Source organism: Dermacentor andersoni, chromosome 7 (assembly GCF_023375885.2).
Source record: "Dermacentor andersoni chromosome 7, qqDerAnde1_hic_scaffold, whole genome shotgun sequence".
Classification (NCBI taxonomy): Eukaryota; Metazoa; Arthropoda; class Arachnida; order Ixodida; family Ixodidae; genus Dermacentor; species Dermacentor andersoni.
In genome coordinates, this window is record NC_092820.1 from 3,211,068 (window position 1) to 3,236,071 (window position 25,004).

The following is a 25,004-nucleotide window of genomic DNA, read 5'->3' on the forward strand; positions in this document are numbered from 1 at the left end:
GGCGGCCGAGGCAAGGAGCGCAAGGAGCGTCTGCTTTTGTCCGCTGCTGGGAAGCCTTTCTGGACTTTCCTTCTCTTGTGTTTCGAGGACGTCGGCCACGTGCAATGGATCCGCGCACGTTCGAAAAGAAGTACCGGACGAAGCATGCCTACGGGAAGCGGAAACGCAAGCCCGTCACAGCAAGGAAGAAGCGGCGATTGTCAGCAGGTGGTTCGGCCGAGCCGAGCACGACCTACTGTATAAAGGGCGACCTGCGCATCCCGTGGTCGCCTACGGGAGCGCGCGGCCGAAGAAATACCACGTGATCATTGAGTAGGGACCAAGCGCGCCGGTAGATGCCGCCAAAGCTCACCCCCACAGCAACGCCCGAAACGCTCCGGCCCTGCCTTCAGGAATACGGCGATGACGGTAAAAATTCGCAGAGGAGCTGCAGTAAACTCAGCATTTCACATTATAGACAGGGTGCGGCTAGAAAAAGGCGCGGCGACACATGCGAGAGGCACTCGACCCCAGATATTTGGTATCTTCGCTGTGCAGTGCAATGAAATCTGAAACTACTTTGAAGGCGTGGCCGCCGAAATTTCGAGCCGTCGCTCGAAATGCACATTAAAAGCACGTTTCAAAGCTAAGTGCAGCATAGTAACTTACCTTCGCCTTGCCGAGAATGGAATGGAAAACTTTATTGGTTCTTTAAGATATTAGCGAGTTGAGGACGAAGTCTTCATTCTTGAAAACTTTAGGTCCTCTTCAGCCTTGGGTGGGCCCCTAGTCCAGGGCACCACTGAGTCGGGCCACCTCGCTTGTGTGTGCTATGAGGGCCCTTTGGACCCCTAGCTCGCAGCTGGTGACCCGGCTCTCCCATTGCTCCGCACTTGGTGTTGTATGTTTGTGGAATGTCTTGTTTCTCTCGCATTCCCATGTGATGTGATATAGTGTTGGCCTTGCTCCGCACCACGGGCATACGGCGCAATATTGTGTGGGGAACATCCTGCTTAGTATGTAAAGATTTGGAAAGGAACCCGTCTGCAGTCTACGCCATCCTGCGGCTTCCTCCTTCGTCAACGCTTTGTGTGGTGGGGGGTATTGGAATCTTCGCCCCCTATATAGGTTTAGCAGCTCTGAATAACTGCCCCCGCAAGTAATCTGAGGCTCTCCCGGGGGGACTGAGGTGTCCGCTCGGATGGTGAAGCCTCGAGCTAAGCTGTCCGCCCCTTCATTGCCCTGAATCCCTGCGTGGCTTGGTATCCAGATTATGTTGTGTGTAGGTTGTCCTTCATAGAGCGGTGCTCTACTAAGGATCTTGAGTGCCGTGCTGCTTATTCTACCCCTGATATAGTTTCGGCACGCCTCTTGTGAGTCTGTTAGGATGTTGAGGGATTTTCCTATCCTGTATCCTTCCTCTGCTGCCAGTGCAACAGCTATTTCCTCTGCTTCGGTTATGTCTGATACCGCTACCGTGAGACTCCTAATTAGTTTGCTTTGATTATTAGCTACTACCGCTACTGCGTGTTTCCTGTGTCCTTTTGGGTAGAGGGAAGCATCTGTGTAGACTGTGTTGTCTCTCTGCCCCATCGTTCTTTCGTAGAATTCTGCCCTAGCCTGTCGCCTGCTGGTATGGAGATTGGGGTCCATATTGCGGGGGACAGGTTGTATACGTAGTTTCTTCCTTAGCAGGTCCGGTATTATTGCCCTACTACTTTGCGGTTTTTCTATTTCCCAACCCAACTTTGTCAGGAGCGCCCTTCCTGTTGTTGTGTTACTGAGCCTTCGCGCTTGTGCCTTGAGCTGGCATTCTTTTAGTTCTTCAAACGTGTTGCTGATTCCCAGTTGCATCAGCTTGTCATTGGATGTGTTTCTTGGGAGATGAAGGGCTGTTTTGTATGCCTTCCGAAGGATTGCTTCGGCTTGTTCTCTTTCGGCTTTGATGGTTACATGGTACGGCAGGGAGTATGTGACCCGGCTGACCACCAGGCTGTTGACCAGCCTTGCCGAGAGATGTTTTTCAACCATCTGTTCCTAACGTCGGTCACGGGGAACTCGTGAAAGGAAATTCCTCGTGCTGTTCGGCCGCTTGACTCGCACAACGGCACGCAGCAGTAAACCATCGTATGTGAAGCCGCAAACTCGAAAGCCCGCGCCCACGGGGCTGAGAATCACAGTGTCACTGAAATAGAATATGGTAATCAAGAACACAGATCACCAAGCGCTCAGCTAATCGACTGTTTCGCGCACGTACGTTTGGATCCCTCCGTGCTGTCGCTGAAAATGCTTGCTGCCAAAGCGTGCGGCCGGCCACAAGGTGGGGGTGAGCACTAGCGCCACTATTCGCGGCGGCGGTTTGGAAAACTAAAAAAAAACCACACAAGCAAAAGCAAATCGGCGGCGCAGGCGAAGCGCCGCACGCGCAGGTCGCCCTTTATACAGTAGGTCGTGGAGCCGAGCGTCCGTTCAGAATCGGCGGAGTACGCGCCCAACGTGCTGTGCGATCTCTCGCCCAACGTGCTGCGGGATCTTGCGCCGAGTCGAGCACCAGCCAGCGATAGTGAGACGAACCATGATCTTTTGCCGTCGAAGCGCGGGCGCAGTGTTACTTCACCGGTGACGATCGACATGCCAGTGAGTCTCGCCGTACGCGAGCGTCCCGTCGCAAGTTCGTCCAGCACAGATTACGGAGTGAGCTTGCAGCGGTCATCGCCGCCCGACTGCAGAGCATCGGAGACGCGCTTCCGCGGTGTGTCGTTCAACGCCGAGATGTCTCCGCAGCCAACAACCGCCAGTGAAGGCAGTCCCATGCCATCGACGAGTTCCGGCGCTTCGACGGAGCTGCAACGCGGGCACACGCTCGCTGCCGCGGATGCGCCGGCGGCCGACCTTGCCGCTCATCGCAGTGTTGACTGTTCGCCCAGTGAACGTCGCACTATTCAAGCTCACCTGGAAACACGATTTGTGTCCGCGGAAACTGCAGAACTGCAAGCGTCGAGAGTTCGCGAATCGCTTCGCGCGGTTTCAGCAACGGAGCGCAAGTTCGGGCTGACTGGCTCACAGGAAAATGCCATTCCCGCACCTCCAGAAGAGGAGTTTATGCTTGTTCAAGTTGCTGCTTTGAACTCGCTGATTGGTTCCCCGCTTTGCCCAACTTGTCAGCAGCCCGGCCTAGCAGTGCACCGCGAGACTGAACTGGGACTAGCTGTGAAGATGGTACTTTCATGCATTTCCTGTGGTAGTACCCTACAGTCTGAGTGGTCCTCACAAAGGAAGAGCGGCTCTAGAGCTTTCGAGGTCAACATCAGAGCTGTGCAAGCAATAAAGAGCATTGGGAAAGGACCAACTGCTCTTAATGACTTCTGGGCCACCATGAATGTCTCGCATCGTGGGTTACACCACAAAACATATGATGGGCACCTCAAAAAGACTTTCAAGCCTGCCGCAGCGGCAGCTGCACACAACATCTTCACAGATGCTGTAGAGGCAGTGAAAAAGGTGTACACTGAAATGGAGACAACATTTTCAAAGAACATTACAGTAGTGTATGATGGCACATGGTTGACACGCGGCCACAGCTCCCATACCGGCGTAGGCTGTATAATTGATTTCCATACAGGGCTTGTGTTGGACTGCATAGTTCTGTCCAACTTCTGCCTTGGGTGCAGCCGACAGCCAGCAGAAAGTGACCCCAACTATGCTGAATGGAAGCAGCAACACCAGTGCCAGAAAAACACTGATGTGAATTCTGGAAGAATGGAGGTTGAGGCTGCACTACAGCTCTTCAGGCGCTCCTTGAGCAGAAATGATCTACGTTACACAAACATAGTTTGTGACGGGGACAGCCGCATGTTTCGCACTCTATGTGATGAAGAAGTTTATGGTTTTGTGCAGCTATCTAAAGAGGACTGCATAAATCATGTTAAAAAACGAATGGGGGCTGCACTTCGCTCTTTGGTGGCCAAGGCAAAGAAAGGAGAGCCACTAGGTGGAAAGGGGGGCCTGACACAGCAGCTCATCAAAAAACTGACAAACTACTATGGCCTTGCTCTGCGGAACCACTCGGAAGTCGAGGAAATGCAAAGGGCAGTAATGGCAACGTACTACCACATCACATCAACAGATGATGAGCCCCATCATGAGCTGTGTCCCCCTGGCCCCCTTAGCTGGTGCAACCACCGGTCAGCTGAGGCAGAAGGGCAGCCAGCACCAGCTCACAAGTACAAGCTTTCAGCTAAAGTTGCTGAAGCACTCCTGCCTGTGTACCAGCGCCTCTCAGACCCTCAGTTGCTGGCCCGGTGCAGAGGAGGCAAAACTCAAAACGCGGCTGAGAGTCTCCATTCAGTGATATGGTCACTAGTATCAAAAGACCAGCATGCCTCACTGTTTGCTGTGGAAACAGCAGTGCACGAGGCAATTTCAAAGTACAACTCGGGCAGTCTGAAAGCTTATTCAGACCTGTGCACAACATTGGGCCTGCGCCCTGGTGCCCTCTCTCTTCAGCGGGCTGTCGAGAAAGACTCCCAGCGAATGAAGAAGGCACACAAAGTCCATCTCCTGAAAGGATAGAGGGCTAAGAAGTCACCTGCTGCCAAGGACACCAAATTCTACAATGCAGGAGCATTCTAGACAGTGTGTGCCAGTATGGAACTTTGAGGCTTGTTTTCTCAAAAGTTTGTTTTGAGCTTATCACCTCGCTCGTGGAAAGCATAGCACGGCAATGGGAGCACGGATTTTAATCCTGTTTATTTTGCTGCAATTGGTGAAGTGTGCCTTATGTCAAGACAGTCTCAGATTTACCATTTAGGCTCACCATTTTTTTATTACACAATAATTGGAGCATGATACATTCTAAACATAAAGAGAAGGTGCATACTATATCGTTTAGAAGAAGAGCAGAGAAATTTAAAAAGAAATTAAGAGAATCTTGACTTAGACTATACTTCTTAGTAACTATTAAAAACATTTACAGACCCATAACCCATTTTGCTGTCACGCTAGGCTTTCCACGAGCAAGCAACATGTGAGCAATATATAAATAATGATAAAATAAAAACTACTGAAGATATGATTGTGAAACTTTGCAGCTGTCTGTTTGATGCTATTTCGAACCTGTATGCCAAATTTCATCACTCTAAGATAAAAAATGAAAAAGTTAGTTCCGATCCCCTCATCCCCCCTTAAACAGCGCATCGGTTAAAACACTTGCTGCGTTCGTAAGTTGCGCAGTCGGAGGACCCAAGCACCTTCGCCAACGCAGAGCTGCGCCCGAGTAGAGCTACCTGCGGCGTTCCCGCCCTCTGGTGGCAAGCCAAGGCTCGGGGGTGCCCGCGATATACGGCGCCTACAGAGAGTTAAGCAACTGAACCCAGTCTAGTAACGTTGGTCTTGCCATCCCCTAGCTGGGGCCGGCGGGGCGCGCATGCGCGCAGCGGCGCGTCAGCACATGGAGTGGGCCGGGGCATGTGCAGACACGGAGCCCTGTATGCATGGCGGCTCAAAGTGCTCGAACTCGCGGTGGTCTTCCGGCATGCGTGGTATCTTAGCGTGCGCGCCGTAAGCGTAGCAAGGAGAGACAGACCGCACCCTACAGATTTCGAAATCTTTGACAGGTGGCAATCCGACATTGAGAAAGCCCCTTTCTTTTTCTTGATTTAATTAAATATTCCATATTCCTATTTGGCATTCGTACTGCCCTAGTTATTTTTGTTTAAAGAGCACGAAATAAAGAAACTGCTTGAAGAGCAATGGTATAGGATGATTTTCTAATTTGCTTTGATGCATGCAAAGCGAAGGTGTTTCACACTTATCTGGTTTGGTCAGCCAATATTATTGCCGAGGTGGCTGTGGTTGCGACAATTTGGTATACTAACTGCGAAGCAAGAAACCTGAAATGGCTTGTAATACAGATGTGTTTAAGCTGTGAATGCAATGTGGAGGGGTGTTTCAGTTCAGTGTATTTAGAATGTTTGGCGCAGCTGTTAGTGTTTTGTGTGGCAGCTTTTTTTTTCTTTATTCTGTTTTTCTTTAAACATGTTAAACCCCTAACACCTGCAACACCCTGGAACCACCTGTTTTGGTATGATAAATGTGAGCCCAGCGTGCCTTGCACATCTCTGACTGCACAGTCTTTGCACGTTAGGCACTTTGCATGGGCACGGTTTGAAGTGTGTTGCTGCCGCACACAAGAGGATGCAAAGGCACACTCTTGTCACATCAGCTAATGTGTTACAGCCTAGAATAATGTAGTGATCCGTTGAAGTTTGCGTTTTGTCTGGGGCACAATTAAACCCTGCATTTGTTATCAACCAGAATTACCCAATTGAGTGCACAAACTGACAAGACTGCAATAGAATTTGGAAAGGGAGGGGGGAGCTACAAGCATTAGAATTGGATAAGTACCATGATTAGACATTGTGAGCTGCCATTATTGCTAGAAAATATTCCCAGCGCAGGCTGAAAATGGGCGTCTTCGACTGGAGATGACATGCGTTCAGTGCATTCACTTCTGCTAAGCTCCATCAAGACAGACGCTGACACTAAAGGGGTCGCTATTGGGGACATCTTAGAGGTCAAGTTGAGTGATACATTTCGAATTATCCAGCAAAGGCCAATTTAGGATAAAAATAATGAATGCTTCGGCCCATACAAATGCGTTGGCGCTGGCCGGGACCCTCGGTCAGGCTCGAACGAACCGCAAAAATTGAACTAAGCAGAGTTGAATTAATGGAAGTTTACTGTAATTCAATACAGCTAAACTCGTCTGTAAGAAATTTAAACAAACTTTTAAGATGTGCTTGCTATATACAGATTTGTTACATCTGGTGCATATAAGAAGCAAAGAAGCAACTAAATTAAAAAAAAATAAAAACTAAGCATAGTAGGCAGTAAATATTGCCTGTGCCAAGAACTTTTTCTCAGCATTGCGAATAATGGCGAGTTGATAGAAATCTTTCTTTGATGTGTTTCTAGCATGCTTTCTTGTATTCGCACCGGTGAAACAACAGTAGTGCCCCACCCCCTCGCATGCTGCGCTTCACGCGCCACTCGGCACTTTGTGACAAGGCCAGACTGGGAGCTGCCAGGCCACACGTGTGTGCTCTTGCAGGAAAGCACTGCAGGCAACATGAAAACATTTGCTTGTTTTCTCACGACTGCACAATGCATCAGCTGTGCCACCCACATCTGGCTTGGTGCAAAGCTTGAGCCATGTGCTAATCTCTGCTACAGGAATTGTACTACAGGAACTCGTCCCTAATGGCCAGCCACTGAGTGGCGAGTCCTACTGCCAAATTTTAGGGCTTCTGAGGGGGAGGACGTTTAGTGTGAAAACAGCTCAATCTGGAGCACACCAGGAACTGAATGCTGTAGAGGACAGAGCACTGCACATGTGAGTTTCTCGCCGGAAACAACGTGATTTCTCTTTCACCTTTGCGCTACTCATCAGGTTTGGCTTCCGTGTAGTATTTGCCTCTCTTTGTAGAATCAAAAGCCCAGCCATAAAGTCACCTTTCTGACACAGTTGCTTAACCCTATGACTGCAACTTCCAAGCACACTCATTTTGTCTTTTCAGTGATTTCCCTGCCTCTCAAAAAGCAACTCGTGCATAAATGACATGTCGTACCTGTTTCAACATCTATAGAGAGATTTGAAAAACACCTAGAACTTGGAAATTAAATTTCTAATGAAAGGTGAAGTGAATTCTCGGTGCCTCAGCGAGACAACCGTGGCAAACCAGCGTAGCAGGTCTGTCTGCACTTTGGCATTTGTAAACCGTTGATGAATTGTGCGTTGGAAGAAAGCAACAACGAAGAAACAGTTTCTGTGTTGCAGGAAATGTCCACTGAACTAGCAAGTGAAAAAGCCTAGCAGTTGAAAGGCCCCTCACAAGGTTTGGCCATTTTAAACAGACAAGCACAGCGTATATATCGCCCACTGATAATTGTATGTGCTAAGTTTTACAGTTGTGTGCGGCACAAAAATAGCTGCAATTTCGGACCAAACACTGCTCTTCCTCCCTCTCGAGGAAGCTCCGTCCCCAGCCAGAATCCCGGGGCACACTGCTTGGCTACATCACTCACCATGTCGCATGACTTGGGTTGCTCGTCCAATGCAGAAGGCAGGGTGGGGCACCGCACGTGAATATGGCTAGGTCTGGTGTGGGTGAATGCTGGGAAGGCTTGCGAAAGCTAGTCAAGGCAGAGAGGGATGGCAGGGGCGCTCGCCTACTGAGGTCAATTTCTTCTATCTCCTCCAATAATTTTGGTAGAGCCCTCCTTGAGATGACATTTTACAGCTTCCAGTTTATAACCGAAACTTGAAATGGAACTTGGCAAGGGGCTCTTTAAATCAAGCTTCTAAATCCCAGAAAGTGATCAACTCATTCTGGAATGATGGCTTTCAAGCGATGTTCACAGAGTGGCAGGAAACACTGGTAGCCCGGTATTGCTGTGAAAGGCGTCTACTTCAAATGTGAAAGCATCTGAATACACACATAAATTACTATCTCTGAAACAGAGGCAGTCTCAAGATTTTTTTTATACCACCTCATAAAGTGGTCACATAGGCTCTCGTAGTGTTCGTGAGAGGCTGCTTCTCGGTGAAATTTCAAGGCCTGTTAACACACCTCCACTGATTTAATCTTTCCGTGCTATACATCATGTGGTGCATTTACTACTCCACCAAGACTGTGTAAATAAAGCGTCAGTCTTCCATGAAATAGTTTGCACAAAACTTTGGTTCGGTGTACACAACCTAAGATGTTGGCTCGAAGCTTCTGTAATAAACTGGTTTGTGTTCCAATTGCAGTGCCTTTCAATTTGGAGGTGTGTTATACAATAATTTTTACTTGAACATTTATGACTTGCATGTACTTTGGAAAGTTTATAGCATATTACATTTGCAAAAAACTTGAAATCTTACAAAATTTAGGTGCCTGGATTTGAAGAAAGGGTGCAGGGTGCCTGTTCAGTGTAGCGTAGCCACCCTTCACTTTTTTAGATAGAAAAATATTTTTTTTTTTTCAATGATGACTCTGGCTATAAGTTTACATAATAATGTAAGGCCTTTTTTTTCCTTGTCATATCACATAACTGTTCAGTGTGTATGGACACTGCTGCAAAACTTTACGAAATGTCATTTTAACCCTTGAAGGCTTCGTGTAGGTCCCGGTTGACTTTTTGTGGGTGCCTGTGTGCCAGCACTGTATAAATATTAAATGTTATACATGCCTAGCCTGTGTGACAGGGATGTGTAAATTGTCATTGTGGGGTGTCTGTGAGACGTTTGTGCAAAGTTGTGAACAGAGCTGATGGCATGGGAGCCTGAAGTATTGTGATCGGTTGGGTTGTGAGAAGTGTGCCCATGAGCTGTTTGAAACTGTGGAGCCCAGTGTTGTCAAGGTGCTGCGCGTATGCATCATATATGCATCATATTATGCAAATATATGCATCATATTTCAGCATTGTTTTAGCCAGAGTGTTATTCCTACTAAACTTCTTTGCATGGAGTATATGCAACTTGCATGTCAGTAAATGAAGTCAGAAGTGGGAATTTGTGACATTTTGTTCTTTTGCTTGAGCAGCCATACTGATGAATGCCTGTACATTGTTTTTGTATATTTTTTTATGGATTGGCAGTATCTGCTAATGTGCCTCAGTCGTTACAGTGTAAAAATTTACATCTATTGAATGATGATCACTTTTTATTTCTTCTGTTCTTGGCTAATGTTCCTACTGGTGTAGCTGTCACTTACAGCTAAACCTGGATATAACGAAGTTGACAAAAGCTCGCAATTTTTCATTACATGCAGGTTTTCGTTACATGCAGATTTCGCATGAAGGCTCGTACGAATGATGCAGAAACGAAACCAAATAGCTCAAGATATCCGTGAAGGTGAACTCGCCCTTCAAGCATTTATTTTACACCAAAAAACTGCGTAATTTCCGCTTGCTTCTTCGGCACGAGTGAAGGCACAACACGCCGCTCCAAAGAAGCTAAATCGTGTAGAGCTCCTTCATCGTCGAGCGAGCCGACGAAACAGCACATAACGTCCATTGCGTTCATCACCTCCTTTGCAGTAGGCACGTCACACGGATCTGCCTCACAGGCACCATCATCACCGCCATCGGGATTTTGCACGCTTTCAGCTACTGCTGCATCAGACATTTCTTCTGTAGCCACGGCGGCGTTGTCAGCAAACAAAAAGTCAGTCAGTTCAACATCGTTGGGTACACCACTGTTAGTACATAGCTCGTTCCACGCTTCGGCCACATCAGACAGAGTAGAAAGGTCTTCCTCCTCCTCCTCGTCGGCAGCAGCCCATGCGTTTTTGGCTATTCCGGCCTTTAAAAAGCAATTCGCTATAACTTCTGCCCTGACCTCTTGACAGGAGGCAACAAGCATCTCGACTGCTTGATAAATGTCGATCTTCATCTCCCGTTCCAGACGGATGTCGAGAAGTATCTTCAGGATTTGTCGGCGCTGGTAACAGCATTTAAAACTGTTAATGACCCCTTTGTCCAGGGGTTGTATTAGGGACGTGCAGTTGGCCGGGAAGTAATGCAGTTTGATGTTCGACAGCTGCAGGCCCTCGACGTGGTGCGCCGAGCAATTGTCCAGCAGTAGGCAAACTTGATGGCCTTGCCGCTTGACGTCCTGGTCAAATTCCTTTAACCACTCGGAAAGTATTGGCCGAGTCGTCCACGCTTTGGAATTCGCCACATACTTCACGGGCATACGCTTCGTTCCCTTAAAACACCTGGGACGGGCACTTTTGCCAACAACTAGCGGGACTCGCTTATCTGTGCCGTCGAGGTTGACACACAGCAGAATTGTTATGAGGAGCTTGCTCTGCTTTCTGCCACGGCAGTCATCGCCTTTTAACGCTAGCGTGCGGCCTGGAAGCATTTGATAAAATAGAGCTGTCTCGTCGGCATTGTAGACATCAGCCGCCTCGAAGCGACTCAGGATTCCAGGCAGCTTGTCAGCCACCCACGAAGCAGCAGCATCGCTGTCTGCGGAGGCAGATTTGCCGCTGATTACTCTTCCGACGACACCGTGCCGGCTCTTTGCTTGCCTTGAAATCATCATGACCCAAGATACACGCAAAATCCTTTGCCTTCTGTTGTAAGATCGCGCCACTTATGGGTACATTTCTGGCTCGCGTGTCCAAAAACCATGTGAACACTGCCTTGTCCACATCAGTGTATGTAAACAGCTTCAGTCTTTTTTTCTTCGAGCTTGTTCCCGACTCCACTGCGTTTCTGGTGCTGTGTTCCGCACTCAAAATCGTTGACAGTGTGCTCGCTGGAATGCTGAAAAGGGCGGTGATGTCCTTCTTCTCGCCCGCGGGGACTGCATTTAAAATTGCGAGTTTGTCTTCAAAAGACAGAACTTTTCATTTTCTGGCAGTAGAACTCGTCACGACCAACCGATGACGCAGTTACAAGCGGAGACGCATGACTACACGCCGACAGGCAGGCCTAGCACCTCCAAAACAAGTCGGACAAACCAGTACCAGAGCACAGTTGACACACGCACACGTGCAGAACGCAGGACAACACTAAAAATGGCGGGTGCAACGCATGCATAGAGAAAGAAAAAAAAGTGACGCATCATCTTTCGTCATGGAGTGTCGTTCGTCATCGTCCCTTCCCGCGCCCTGGCAATGAGTGAACCGGCTATGAGCGTTGCTCTTCAAGTGAATTCTTACACTTAAGTGTGTCTAAGCCGTTGAAACAAATGAAAATCACAATATAAGAATGCTTGTCCTCAAATGCATACGAAACAAAATAATTCTGCAAGAGAAATCAGCTGCCGATACCAATGCCACCTGGTGTCACGCTAGACAAGCAAAGCAACGTAGCAGTCTTTTCAGACTGCTACATTAGGCACAGAGCGGCACTAGTCGCTGCCATCATCATCATCATAATCATCACTAACTTTGCTCGGTCGTGGCAATCCCTGGCATTCGCGTAGCTGCTGGCTCCTTACAGTATTAATATTCAATAATCTAGAGCATTTCTTTGGCCGAATTTTCCTTAAAAGTGCAAAAAGTAATGACTGATCAGCTTTGTGAGCTCGTTACATCTAGGCTAACCGCCGCAACGCATTTGTTACATCAAGGTCGAAAAAACATGGGCTTCAATGGGGGCAGTGTTGTGGAATTCAAAAACTTCGTTAAATCCAGGAATTCGTTACATATAGGTTCGTTACATCCAGGTTTAACTGTATTTACAGCTGGTGTTCAGTTATTCACTTCCTCATTAATGTTATGCGTATGAAAACCTAGCATGTGCATATGTGTTCATGTTTTTGGTCTTCATGTGGTGAACTATTTCTTAAAAGCAGCCTGCTTTAGTGCATGTTCTTCATAGCGTGGTGGCACCTCTTGTGGTATTGTTCGGAATGAGTAAACATTCGTGTGCAGCCTCGAGTCTGTTGGACCTCCAGATTTTTTGCATCGTCTACTTCCTGTTTGTTATTGTTTTTTTTTTTTTTTTTTTTGCCTCTTCAGTTACGGCTGAAATTTTGGAAGAAGAGCAAAAAGTGAAGCGCCGTTGGATGCCAGCTGTCTGTGCGCCCCCTGTTGGCTGATGTTAGTACTGTGCCATTCCTATTCCCCCTCCACACATGTGCACTTGCTTATGTGGGAACTTGGCAACACTGGGCTACTCATTGCGGCTTCAGCTTGGCTTTTGGACTTGGCTTGGCTCAAGGGGTGCTGCTTGTGGTGGAAGTTGAATACTCGTTAGCACTGGTGGGTTTTTAGTCTCTGTTGTTGTGGGCTTAGTAAAACAGGTTGCTCTGGTTATGCACATAGTGTGGTTCTTCTATTTGTATGTGTGTGCGGGGAAGGGGCCATTGTACGGTAACAGCAATGCACATTAATTTCTTACTGTTTGTGAAACCTCTAGTTACTCCACAGTGAGTGGACAATGCAAGGTCTTCGCTTTAGGTTGTGTTCATAAACAGACAAGCACAGTTTATACAATGCACACTGACTATCGCGTCTGCAAAGTATTACACTGCTGTGGGCCACAAAAACAGCTTAAATTTCAACCCAAACGCTCTGTGCCCTTCTTCTCAAGGGAGCCGCGGTCCCAGCTGGAGAGTAGAGGTCAAACACACGAATGCACCTACCTAATTCGCATAGCTGAAATATCACTGACCGCAACATGTGACTTCGAGAATTATTCAAGGGTACCGCAGGTATTTGTTTAACCTGTTGCTTCGCTAGACGACTTAAAGTTTAGAGAAATAGTAAAATCTACAAACCAAGTGAGTGCGAGTCTTTGTTTTACTCCGTGCCATAGCAAGAGCTAGGTACTTCTGTTTCGTCTGCCTGTTCCCATGTCATGCAATTGCGTATGTGGAAAACGAAACGCTCCTCCATTTTCTACCGCTTTCTTTTTTCCCTTCCATCTGGCGCAGTCTCGGGTTTTCCGAAACCATGCACTGCGGCATCCACTTTTAGTGCCTTGTCATCTAATAGCCTACTGTTCCACCTGCCGTAAAGGGTACACGGAAATACTCAGATTTCGAAATATTACTTCGTTGTACTGAGGTGTTTTTAACATGACACGGAAACCGAAGAATGATCGTTATTCTGAAAGTTCGGTATCCTGAAGTTCGTAGTGCTGAAATATTTTTGCATTGAAACTATAAGCAGTCAGCAGGGGATTTCTGAAAAGTTCGTTAATGTGGTGTTTGTAGTAACAAATTAGTTTCACTGTATAATGTTGTTGAGGCCCAGGATGGCACAGTGAATAATTTTGTACATGTTGCATATTGTTGGGACGATTTTGCAACATTGGGCTGAAGAGACCTAGCATTCCATACATGCTCTGGCGCCGTGACAAAGATTGTGGGACTAGGTCTTCTGTAGGGCACAGTCATATTTTTCTGATATGAAATTTTTTTTAATTTTCTGTAACTTGCTGTGTCACGAACTGTACCCGATTTGAGACAATGTACTCAGGTTATCCTTCTGGCTGTCTCTTTGTTTTTTCAATAATCTTACAAATAAACGCAAGACATGGAACGACACCTCTGGTTGAAACTGTTGCCACAAAGTGACCTGTCGTCGTCAGGGCAAGAATGGCTCCCCTCGGCACCTAGAGCCGATTCTTGGTCAGTGTGGCCTGCACACAGCTGCACCATGCCAGCGCAGCCGACGGCTGCTGCAAAACCGATCGAGGAGTGGTGGTGCATTCACTTGGCTTTGTAGTTTCTGCAGCCAGTCTCACCACGTGTGTGTGGAGACCTTGTAACCCTTCGTGCGCAGGGTGCATGTGGGTCATCGATATCACGAGAGCATGGCGAATGCGCCTCAGTGTAATTGCTATCGTAATAAAAACTATCGACCTATATTCGAATAAACATGGTGTATATGTAGCTCACACTCATCCAGCTGTGAGAAACATAAGCTCGTGTAAAAGAATAGCTTCGTTTTATTTATTGATTTATTTATACAATACTGCTGGCCTTTGTCAGGCCCAGGTACAAGGGTAAATACACGATGGAATAAATTAAAAATATTTAGTATAGAGAAATAATAGTCAAATCTCAATAATTCGAACTCGAAGTGGCCCAAAAATTTGTTAGAGTTAAAAAAAGGACTTGTTCTTGAAGTATTCGTGCTCCATAGCGCAATGCACAAACGGTGCAAGTCGTGAAATATCGTGGCACGCAAGCACACGGTGAGCGAGGACCACGAAACTGCAGCCGTGCCAGCCAATAAGAACAACAAAAATTCAGGGAGTGGGCTGATCTAAAGCCCCTCCTTGCACATTTTCGCCGACCAGCTTAAGTACCGTTCTAGCGTACTAGGGTGAGGTCAAGTGGGCCGAACAGTGTTCTCCCGACGAGGCGCCACATGTGGAAAAATTGTGCGAGGTTGCTGCGAGCGAACTGGGTTGGGGCGGAGACGCACTTTGCACCATATTCAACATGCTTTCACTCTCGGTGCCGAGGCTGATTGCACATATTTCAACTGCAAATTTATGTTTACACAATGTTGCCAAACATATATATTCAAGGCATCGATTATACAACTCTGATGTTTTCAATCTTGCTGTCATTATGAAGTGTGCCGTCTGCTAGCAAGCGTGCATTTGTTGCATGGACGCCCCATTTTTGTTGTAGATAGCTTCTATGGTACATTTTTTTGTTCATGTCTTTGTTTGCTATGGTGCACCCCCGTGGCTCTTGTCGGCTGTTACCAAATGTAATCTTAGCCTGACGAACTGCCGTCTTCAACACAGATTTCTAAAAGTAATGCCTAATTTTGTCATAGCAGAAACCGAACTGCAACATCAAGCTATGTAAGGAAATTTCATTGTGTTCTTTCACACCAGCTTCTTGTTGGTGAATATTAAAGAACACAGATAATAATTGAAGAAGACAATATTATAGCGAAATAAACCACGTTTATAAAGTGCGTGGCATGAATTAGAGAAGTGCATGACTACACTTCTCGGCAAATCAAATGGTACATAGAGATATTCATGACATATATGTAATAGAAAGTTATGATATACTGTAAGTGCACTAATTGAAGAAGGCATAAATCTCGACCGGCGTAAGTGTGTTTACAGTAACAAATGTGGCACCACCATACCTTACTTCATGGTGGTGCCGTGCTCATGGGAGCGCGCCCGGCAGGTTGACCGACAGATCGTGGCTGGAGTCTTACTGCGGATGGAACTAGTGTACGACAGTTCTAGTATACTCTAGATGGAACTGCCCCCAAGTGTGCCAATGGGCTTTCCGAGAGAATGAATCATTGCAATGATTGGATGTTAATATGAAAAGCAGTGTTAACATATACTCAGACTGAATTGGGGCTACTGGGAAGTAAACACCAATGTAATCTCCATGGCTGGTCTGGTAACCTTCTTAATATGCCAGCATGTGAAATGAAGTAGAAACATACAAGTCTCATCGAATGCTATTTGCTATTCAGATCAAATGCTATTCCTCACTTCACTATTGGGTACAATCAAATGGTTGTTTCTGTGCAAATTTAACGCATAGCAGCACTTTGAATTTTTGAAGGTCTGTCTGAAGCAAGTGAGGACTGTTCCAAATGACTCTGCTGCTGACGTGTCGCGGATGTCACGCAGAGGCTCACTAGTTCCTGGGCAAATTAACACACGGGGTTTGATAGCTTCTGTTTAACATCTCCCTAGCTGTCAGTCAACATAAACACCCCATTTTGGAGCAGCCTGTAAATCTGCTAACTCGGTTCAGGCAAGTAAATTTTTGGGGACAGTCGCCATGTTTTCGTCCCATTAAAACTTGAGGGTTGCATGTTGTAGCACACCTATCTCCTTCAACGAACAAAGCAAATCTGTATATCTCTCTATGTCTATGTGGAACGTGCCATTCCTCTAACTACTTCATGATTGTCGTTATGACAGTGCACTGGATACCTGAAAGCGGCTGTTTATATATACAGTGAAATCTCGGTATAACGAACTTCAGGGGACTGTGGGAATATGCTCGTTATTCTGAAAGGTCGTTATAGTGAAAGCCCAAAAATTAGCCATAACAATAGCATTTCAGTAACACAAACGTCCTACCTTTGAAACAGTACCTCCTTGAACTCGTTTCTCACACAATGCACACGTGATCGTCAGACAAGGCACATTTATTTGAAATAGTCCGTGATCGTCTTCTGACGGGTGCAGCACAGACTCTGCAGCACGAACGATTCGAGACCGTCCGCATTCTTATGCACACCTTCGGTTGCTGTGCCGCTTTTGGCTATAAATATGCGGAGTTTTCGCAAGCAGTCCAACGCATCTGTGGCCGACATGGACTCGTCGCGGTCTTCGGGTGCTGCCATAACGTCATCGTCGCCGCGCCCTGGACGCTCCGCAGTATGGCATCAGTGGTAAGCTCTGCTGAGGTCCACGTCGCCTCGTCACACTGGACATAGTCGTCAAATGTGACTGAAGGATCGACAGCTAGCTGCTCGCTCGAACTGTCCTCCGCTGCCGGTTCATCGGTTTGTGGTTGGCCATCTGTGATCGTCAGGCCGGCCTTCTTCCAGCAGTTTTGGATGGTGGTGGACGTGACGCTCCACCATGCGCCTGTCAGCATTTCCGCAGCCTGTCGGACGTTGATGGCTGTCGAGTGCTGCAGGTGCAGGTTGATGAGCAGCCGCTGAACAAGGCGCTTCCGGAAGTGCGACTTCACGCTCCTTATTATTCCTTGGTCCAGTGGCTGAAGTACTGATGTGCAGTTCGGCGGCAGATACGTTGTAACGGGGTTTGACTGTACAAGCTGCTCAGTTGAGCATGATGTAGTTGGGAACGGCATTACATGCAAGTTTGAAATATAAGATAAGCATAACCTGTTCTTCTGAGAAATGAGACTCGAGAAAGGACACAGCTACTTCATTTTTTTTTAATAAACAAATTCTGGCTTCTTATGAGACAAAACGATATACGATTATGAGAGGTCCCCGCAGCATTTGGGTTTTCACCACAAAGGGTTCTTTATTAAGGGTTCGAAGAAAGTTCGTCTGATCAGGCATGGAAATGAAGCATATTACGGTCACTGACCAAGTCTGATGAATAATCTGATGTTTTGGAACCGCGTACGACTGCGTACAAGGAACCCGTACGCGGTTTTGAAACGTCAGATTATTCATCAGACTTGGTCAGTGACCGTATTTTCCTTCAAAGGGTTCTTTAACATGCACCTAAATATAGGTGCACAAGTGTTTTTCCATTTGATCCCCACCAAATTCTGCAGCCTGGATATAACCCTTGAACTCCAATTTAAAAGCTCAATGCCATAGCCACTATTCCACTAATTAAGCTACTGCACAGTTTTTTTTTCTTTTCCCTCTTCTTTATTGTTTTTCTCTTTCTTTATCTTTTTTTTTCAGCATAGACTGGCAAAAAAAATTGAGTGTGGCAAATATTATATATAGAATAGCTAATAAAACTGTTTTCGGCGCCCGAGGTCCAACCCAATAAAAGACGCTGTACCAATTACTCCTCCTTCTGTTAGGCGGGGAAGTCGCAAAGATGAATGGAATGTTGCCGTGGATTTTTTTTTTCTCTCAGTATACTTAATGCAAGTCTGAAAACGGCAAGAAGCAGGACTGCTGGATGAGGCAGATATGTTTTATTTGTTAAAGCGGCAAGCAGCAAGCTTACAGTTTTCTTTTTTTTTTTCGTCTGCATTTTGCAAAAACTACTGATGGAAAACTCTATGCGCGAAAATGCACATGAGACACATGCTGCTTGTAGAACAAGCAAAATAATTGTCCTCCAAGGCAACTTCAGTCACACAGCGGAATTTAAGGGGGGATGTGGCTTTCACATGGCGAGAAATAGCCAAAAATTCAATTTTTTGAAAATCACATTTTCAGTTTCTATAACTTTTTTTCTATCTGATTTCGAAATATCTGTATAAACCATGTAGAAGTGCTCTAAAGAATTGTTTTATCAGTCAAGGTGGCGTAAAATTTCGCGGAAATCAAGAAAGAACAGTGTTTTTCAAGCCACAATTTCTCTGGAACGGCGCAACCAAGCACCGCCATCTTTCAATAGGTGAAGCACCAATAGTGACGGCACACAAGAAGGAATACAGACAGGACAAAGGCGCCTTGTCCTGTCTGCATTCCTTCTTGTGTGCCGTCACTATTGGCGCTTCGTCTATTGAAAGCTATGCACCAACTAGCCCCACAACGCGCTTTACCGCCATCTTTTACCGTCGTGCCCTTGTTGATGTGCTTGAACTCCTGGCTGAAGTTTGTCAGCAACACTTTCGTGTTTCCTTCACGCAGTCGAGCAATCCTTCTTGTGACGCAAATTTCACGGTCGAGCAGTAGATGTTGGTCGCCCTTGATGATGCCTTCTACGTCAGCGGGTGTTTCGGTGCTGACGGAAATAATAATGCTGGAGCGCGGCGGGATGCTCACTTGATCTTCGAGCACACTCAAGGCGTGGTGACTACAAGGGCTCTCCGATGGTATCGCTTCATCTTCCGACAGCGTTATCGATTTTGACTTCAGGTCTATGATTGCGCCGTGTTGGTTCAGGAAGTCCATGTCGTGAATGACGTCTCGCAAACACTGTTGGAGGATAACGAAGGTGGCAGGGTAAGTCCGGTCATGAACGGTAATTCTCGCCATGCAGATTCCAGTCGGCGTAATGAGGTGTCCTCCAGCGGTTCGAATTTGAGGGCCTTCCCATGCAGTTTTAACTTTCTTCAACTGGGCGGCGATGTGTCCACTCATTACGTAGTAATCGGCCCCTTTGTCCACTAAGGCAGTAACTGCGTGGCCGTCGAGAAGCACATCGAGGTCAATGGTTCTTTGTCTGGCGTTGCAGTTAGGTCTTGGCATCGGATCACAGCTGCTCGGATAGTCTCGTGCAGATCGTCACTCGGATAGTCGTGCAGATCGTCTCGTGCAGAACCTCGTAACTACCGCCCCATTTCCCTCACTAGCATTCCTTGTAAAGTACTCGAACATATCTTGTTTTCTCATTTAGTTAAGCACTTGGATGATAACTCATTCTTCACACGTGCACAGCACGGTTTCCGCAAACATTTGTCCTGTGAAACACAACTGCTTTCATTCACTCACGATCTTCATCTTATTCTTGATAAAGGTTCATGCGCAGACTGTCTTTTCTTCGACTTCGAAAAGGCTTCCGACAAGGTATGTCACAAACTACTCATTTTTAAGCTTAGTAAACTAAATCTTGACCCTAATCTGTTTGCATGGCTAGAGCACTTTCTTCTTAATCAATCCCAGTTCGTTGCATTTAATAACCACTTCTCTACATCTAGCCCTGTTGAATCTGGCAATCCTCAAGGTTCAGTGTTAGGCCCTCTCCTTTTTTTGATTTATATTAACGACTTACCCAATGAAATTTCTTCTAACATTTATCTCTTTGCCGACGATTGCGTTATTCTTCGTGAAACTTCTGACGCCGATGATGCTAACATTCTGCAAAACGACATTAATGCTGTCTGTAACTGGTGCGACTTGTGGTTAATGAAACTAAAGCCATCTAAGCGCAGAACCATGCGTGTAACCCGCCGTGAACTTCCTCTTCCGACCTATTACCTTAGTAATACTGCCATGGAAGCAGTTATATCCTACAAATACCTAGGTGTCCATTTAACCTCTACTCTTTCCTGGTCTTTACACATCGACAGCGTTATCAATAAAAGTAATCGCATGTTAGGTTATATCCGCCGAAACTTCTCTTCCGCTCCGCCATCATTAAAGTTAATTTTATACAAGACGCTAATTAGTAAAATGGAATACGCTTCGTCAATTTGGGACCCATATGCTGAGACACTAATCTATTCTCTCGAACGTGTTCAAAATAATGCCTCGCGTTTCATCCTAAGCAATTATAACCGCACGGCTAGCGTAACTTCCATGAAAAACATCCTCCAACTTCCACCACTTTCTGCTCGTCGCAAATGCTCTCGCCTGGCTTTGTTTCATAAAATATATTTCCATAATTCATATCTGCGCGATAATCTTATTTCATCCCCAACCTACATTTCTCCTCGCATTGATCATCATCACAAAGTTGGAGTTCTGCAGTGTCACACTAGAGCTTGTCACGAGTCTTTTCTTCCTAGGACGTGTAAAGAATGGAACCACCTTCCCGCCGAGTTGATTGCAATTGAAGACCAAGCACAATTTCGTACGGCCATAATCAACACCATCGCTTCGGGCTTCACATGTGTATGACTACATCACTTGCTGCCTTCCTTGCTTTCTTTGTTATGTAACTTTTTTTTTTACCCCACTCCCCTCTGTAATACCTTGTGGTCTTGAGGGTATAATAAATGAAATGAAATGAAATTGGCAAGTGAGTGAACTCCGGCGTAGTTTGTCAAGTTGAATTGCCGGTTTCGCATTTCCAGTGTCTTCTTGATGCTGGTGGCCTCGCAAAGAAACTCGTCGACGGTCTTCGGTGGGCTCCGTACCATTCCGGTGAAAAGTTCCTCCTTTACACCACGCATCAGTAGGTGGACTTTCTTCTCCTCGGGCATATCTGGGTCGGCGTGGCAGAACAGACAGCTCATTTCTTCCGTAAAGAGGCAACGTTCTCGTTAGGTAGCTGCACACGACGGTCGTAACCGTGCACAGGAAGCCGCTACGGAACAGGTCCCATGTTGTCATGATCCACTCCCGGTTCTCAAACCACGTTCTGGCGGCGCCTTTTAAGGCGAAGTATACATGCTGCAGCTTGTTGTCAGAGTCCCAGTTGTTGAAAGTCGTGATTCGTTCGTAGCTCTCCAGCCAGGATTTCGGGTCTTGAGTAGCCTCTCCATCCATGGAAAGTCGTTGGGTCCCGAGGACGTTGCAGGATAATGGGGGACGCTGAGGCACCCATTGGGGTTCTCTTGGGCACGATCTTCTTTGTCGTCTCAGGTAGAAGTCCGTGCTCTCGGGGCAGTCCTTGCATTCGCGGCTAGCACGCTGGTCTTGGGCGATGTTGGTTTTTTCGTCGGGCTTCGGGCTTGGATCGCGGCTTTGCGGGGGCGTTCGGTACATAAACGTACGCAGCACCTCCACCAGATGTCACGTGGTGGTGACGTTGAAGAACACAGTAGCAATACAGTGAAAGACAAAACTAACTTTTATTGGGCGAACCTGTGCCCACAAAAACAGGCTATACTTATAGCACAACGATAGCGGCGAACACGGTTGGCGATCGTCGAAAATCTGATCAGCAGGTCAAGCGCGTTGGCTTGTATACATCAGTCGTCGAATGTTCCAGAGTAATCGCTGGGACCCGCGTGTATTCCACAAAGTTCTACACTATTCGTGTCGCGCATACATGCAATTAGATTACACAAGGTTCGGTGACAGACAGTGGATGGAACCATCGATAACATTCCAGAAACTTCCTATACATGCAGGCGCGTCCTGCGCTGCGTGATAACATTTGTTAAGCGGTGAAACGTGGTCACTAAAGAAAGATAAACATGTACACGTGTCAATATAATGCAATATATAAACTATTTTGTGTATAGCTTTGCAGGCGTACAGAATTACATCACCAGTGAGCACCATGTAGGTTAGTTATATCGGAGTATTGACAGGTCATTGAAGTTAGAGAAAGGAGGAGAGAAAGACATGTTTTTTGACGCAAGTTAAAACACACGCAAACTATTGTTACACACACACAAACTTGCGGCAAATAACATGTCTTTTAGCAAGCACCAACTAGGCCAACAAGCAGTTCTGTTGCGACAGAGAAACTGTGATCATTGTGCACAACGTTAATTTCATTTTATTTTCTTACCTTAGAAACCTCTGAAAAAAGCTTATTGCATAAGGGTTAGGTGTAAAATAACTCGATCAGCGTCGCAGAACCATCATGAACAAAGATGAGCACTCAGAGTTTGAAAATGCCATTGGTCAAGGCTGTTAGTCCCTGCCAATGTGATTGGTTGCAATGGGCATTTTGAAAAGCTGATAATACATTAGATGCTGTAATTGGAGCACTTAATCATGCCACTTAATGATCAGGAGGGCCTACCCCTAACGACTTGGTACATTTGTACAAAATGTCAAAATCGTTTCAGGGTCCCTTCCATGAGCCAGGCGGACACATTGCCTGGCTCTTGCTCTTGGATTAAGACAAAAAAGAATGCATTCGATGTTGCTCATGTGGTGCCCCACCCAGCTTGGAACTATGGTCAGTAAGCAAGGCAGCTGCCTTACTTGCTTCACCGATGGCTTTGGCTATCCAGTTGCACTGGTGCTCAGTGTGTGTTGCGACGACCCGACCTTGTGGTATATGATAATAGGGGATGTTATCTTTCTTAGTAATATATATATATATATATATATATATAATGACATTTTCTGTGTCAACTAAGCGAGCAATTGCTTGTGGGTGGGTAGGCATGGGAGTTCCATCAGACTGCATCAGGCACCAGAAACCAAACACCCCTGCATTAAAAAAATGAAACAGAACAAGAGAAGCTCAGCGAAGCCTACTAGAATTGGCCTCCATAAATAAAAAAAAAATAATATGGCATCAAACTTGGAAAACGTGTCATACCACATAGTAGATTTAAACAACCATCATGGAGGCAAAACAACCATGCTCACTTTCACTGACAGACATGCTTATTATAACAAGATCTGAAACTCTGCACAAGTATGTGCTTTGATGGCAGCTGCACAAAAAGACTGAACAGTGAAAACTGTTTTGAAGATTTCTTGCTGTAGATATGTCAACGTTGCGTAAAGGCTAAAAATAACAGCATGAACCTCGGCACCAGATGTGCACTGTTTTCATTTTCATGGCACGCTCATTATTTTTCTTGTGAGACTGACCCGGGATCACCAGAGCACCTACTGAATTGTGCTTGCTGTGATAGTTGGTGAATACCGGCTCTGAGTGTGTGCACGTATTGCCTGTGACAGCTGTGCACTGTGCTTTCTAATGGTGGCCATGCTCTGCTAACTTGCATTGCGTTTTACCGCAGCTGTTGTAATAACACGCAGTGTGCATTTTTTGTCTTTCTTTCTTTCTTGACATCAGATGAGAAAGGTAAGTACTCTTTATGTCTGTGGGTCTACTTCTAGGTCTTTTTCTTTTGAGAAGGTAACCACTTATCTAGATAGCCTGTAATGACTGAGCCCTCTTTTGCACTTTCATATGGGATGACACTCCCATCTCCCACAATAGTATCAATGCCACAGATTGGGCTAGTTCAGCAACACTTCTTTTTGGGCGAGTTGGTTCATCTTGAAACATATGGGTGAACAGCACAAACAGACAACCAGAAAAAAAGGGAGACACGTACACACAAGCGCTTGCGTGTACGTTTCTCCCTTTTTGTTAACTGTTTGCGCTGTTACCGAGATGTCAGGCTAGTTCATCGGGGTTCATTCTTAAGAGACTGCAACAGCACTTCACATTCCTTGTTTGTTTGCACTGGTGTGGTCTCTAAGGACGCTGGTATTAGTGCTGTGGTTCTAGTGATGCAAACAAATGATGTTAGCAGATTTCTCTACTGGAAGCCACAAGGGGTTTAACCATTTCATTTGTCGCATAATGCTTACACACTCAAAACCGTTGATGGCATGCCTGCAAATCGTTAAAAGCCTCAAGTCATGTATTCTGCCTTCTTTCCTAGTTTGGTACCACTGTCCGTGTGGACACAGCACTTGCCATTTTTAGGCAGCACAGCACTCGTGGTGAAGCACATGTACGTTGTAAATCACATGACTGTTCATGCTTCCATGGTAGATGCAAAGAGGTTCACAAGATCAAAGCTCTGTGTGGGGAAAAAAGGAGCATTGTAACTGATTTGTTTGGCATGGGGTTGTACAATGCACCTGCTGTTTAATGAGCCTGTGAAAAGATGCCGGTACCCTTGATTTTATTTCCATTCGCTCGCGTCATTATAGTACAGGGCGCCATAATGGACAGGACTCCTTCCTAATACAGCACTTTTGTTTACACAAGAGAAATGCACCTTTAAGCAAGAGTAGTCAAGCCAATATAATGCATTTCATCAGTTTTCGTTAAAAGCGGAGAACGTTGCTGCAGTCGAGTGGCCTTGCCACTTGACTAGACATGCATTGCGGACTTGAGAATTTAGTTAATTTCCCTGGCTATATTTTTTACGCATCCAAAATTGTAATGAACCTTGTTTATGCAATTTTTTAAACAAGTTGGTCAAAAAGAAAAGCTTGTGTCTTGATGCTGGCAGTGTGTCCTTACGTCGTGTGGCATCGTGCACCAGATGCAGTGGCCGTGCTGGTATTGCATGTCAGGTGCGTTAGGCAGCCCTGAGGTCAGTTCACAATGCCTTCTGTACTGTGTTTTTGTTGAGGCTAAAAAGCAGAGAAGTTCCGACACACTTGCTAAGCACAGAACCAGCGAATAAGACACTACACAAGGACAAACGGTGTAATTCTGGCTCAGTGAATGTTTGCAATAGGCTAAGATCTAGGCTCTGGTGACACGTACATGATTTTCCCATTCGTAGTCTAGCCATG

General features: G+C 46.2%; 1 protein-coding gene across 9 annotated transcripts in view; it reads left to right on the forward strand.

Annotated features, from left to right (window-relative positions):
• Positions 1-25,004, forward strand: part of LOC126535675 (uncharacterized) — a 364,982-nt gene that overhangs the window by 332,110 nt on the left and 7,868 nt on the right. For 3 of the 9 annotated variants that reach the window (XR_011895591.1, XM_050182488.3, XM_050182492.3), the window contains one exon: positions 12,501-12,581. The exons of 4 other annotated variants lie outside the window; for them this stretch is intronic. Coding sequence is in view for 4 of the 5 variants with exons in the window: in XM_050182488.3 (XP_050038445.1) it covers positions 12,501-12,536 (36 nt within the window). In the remaining variant the exon portion in view is untranslated. Of the gene's footprint in view, positions 1-12,500; positions 12,582-14,019; positions 14,303-23,538; positions 23,644-25,004 lie in introns of those variants that run through there. 2 more of the 9 variants (XM_072289147.1, XM_055073250.2) reach the window with 2 other exon arrangements.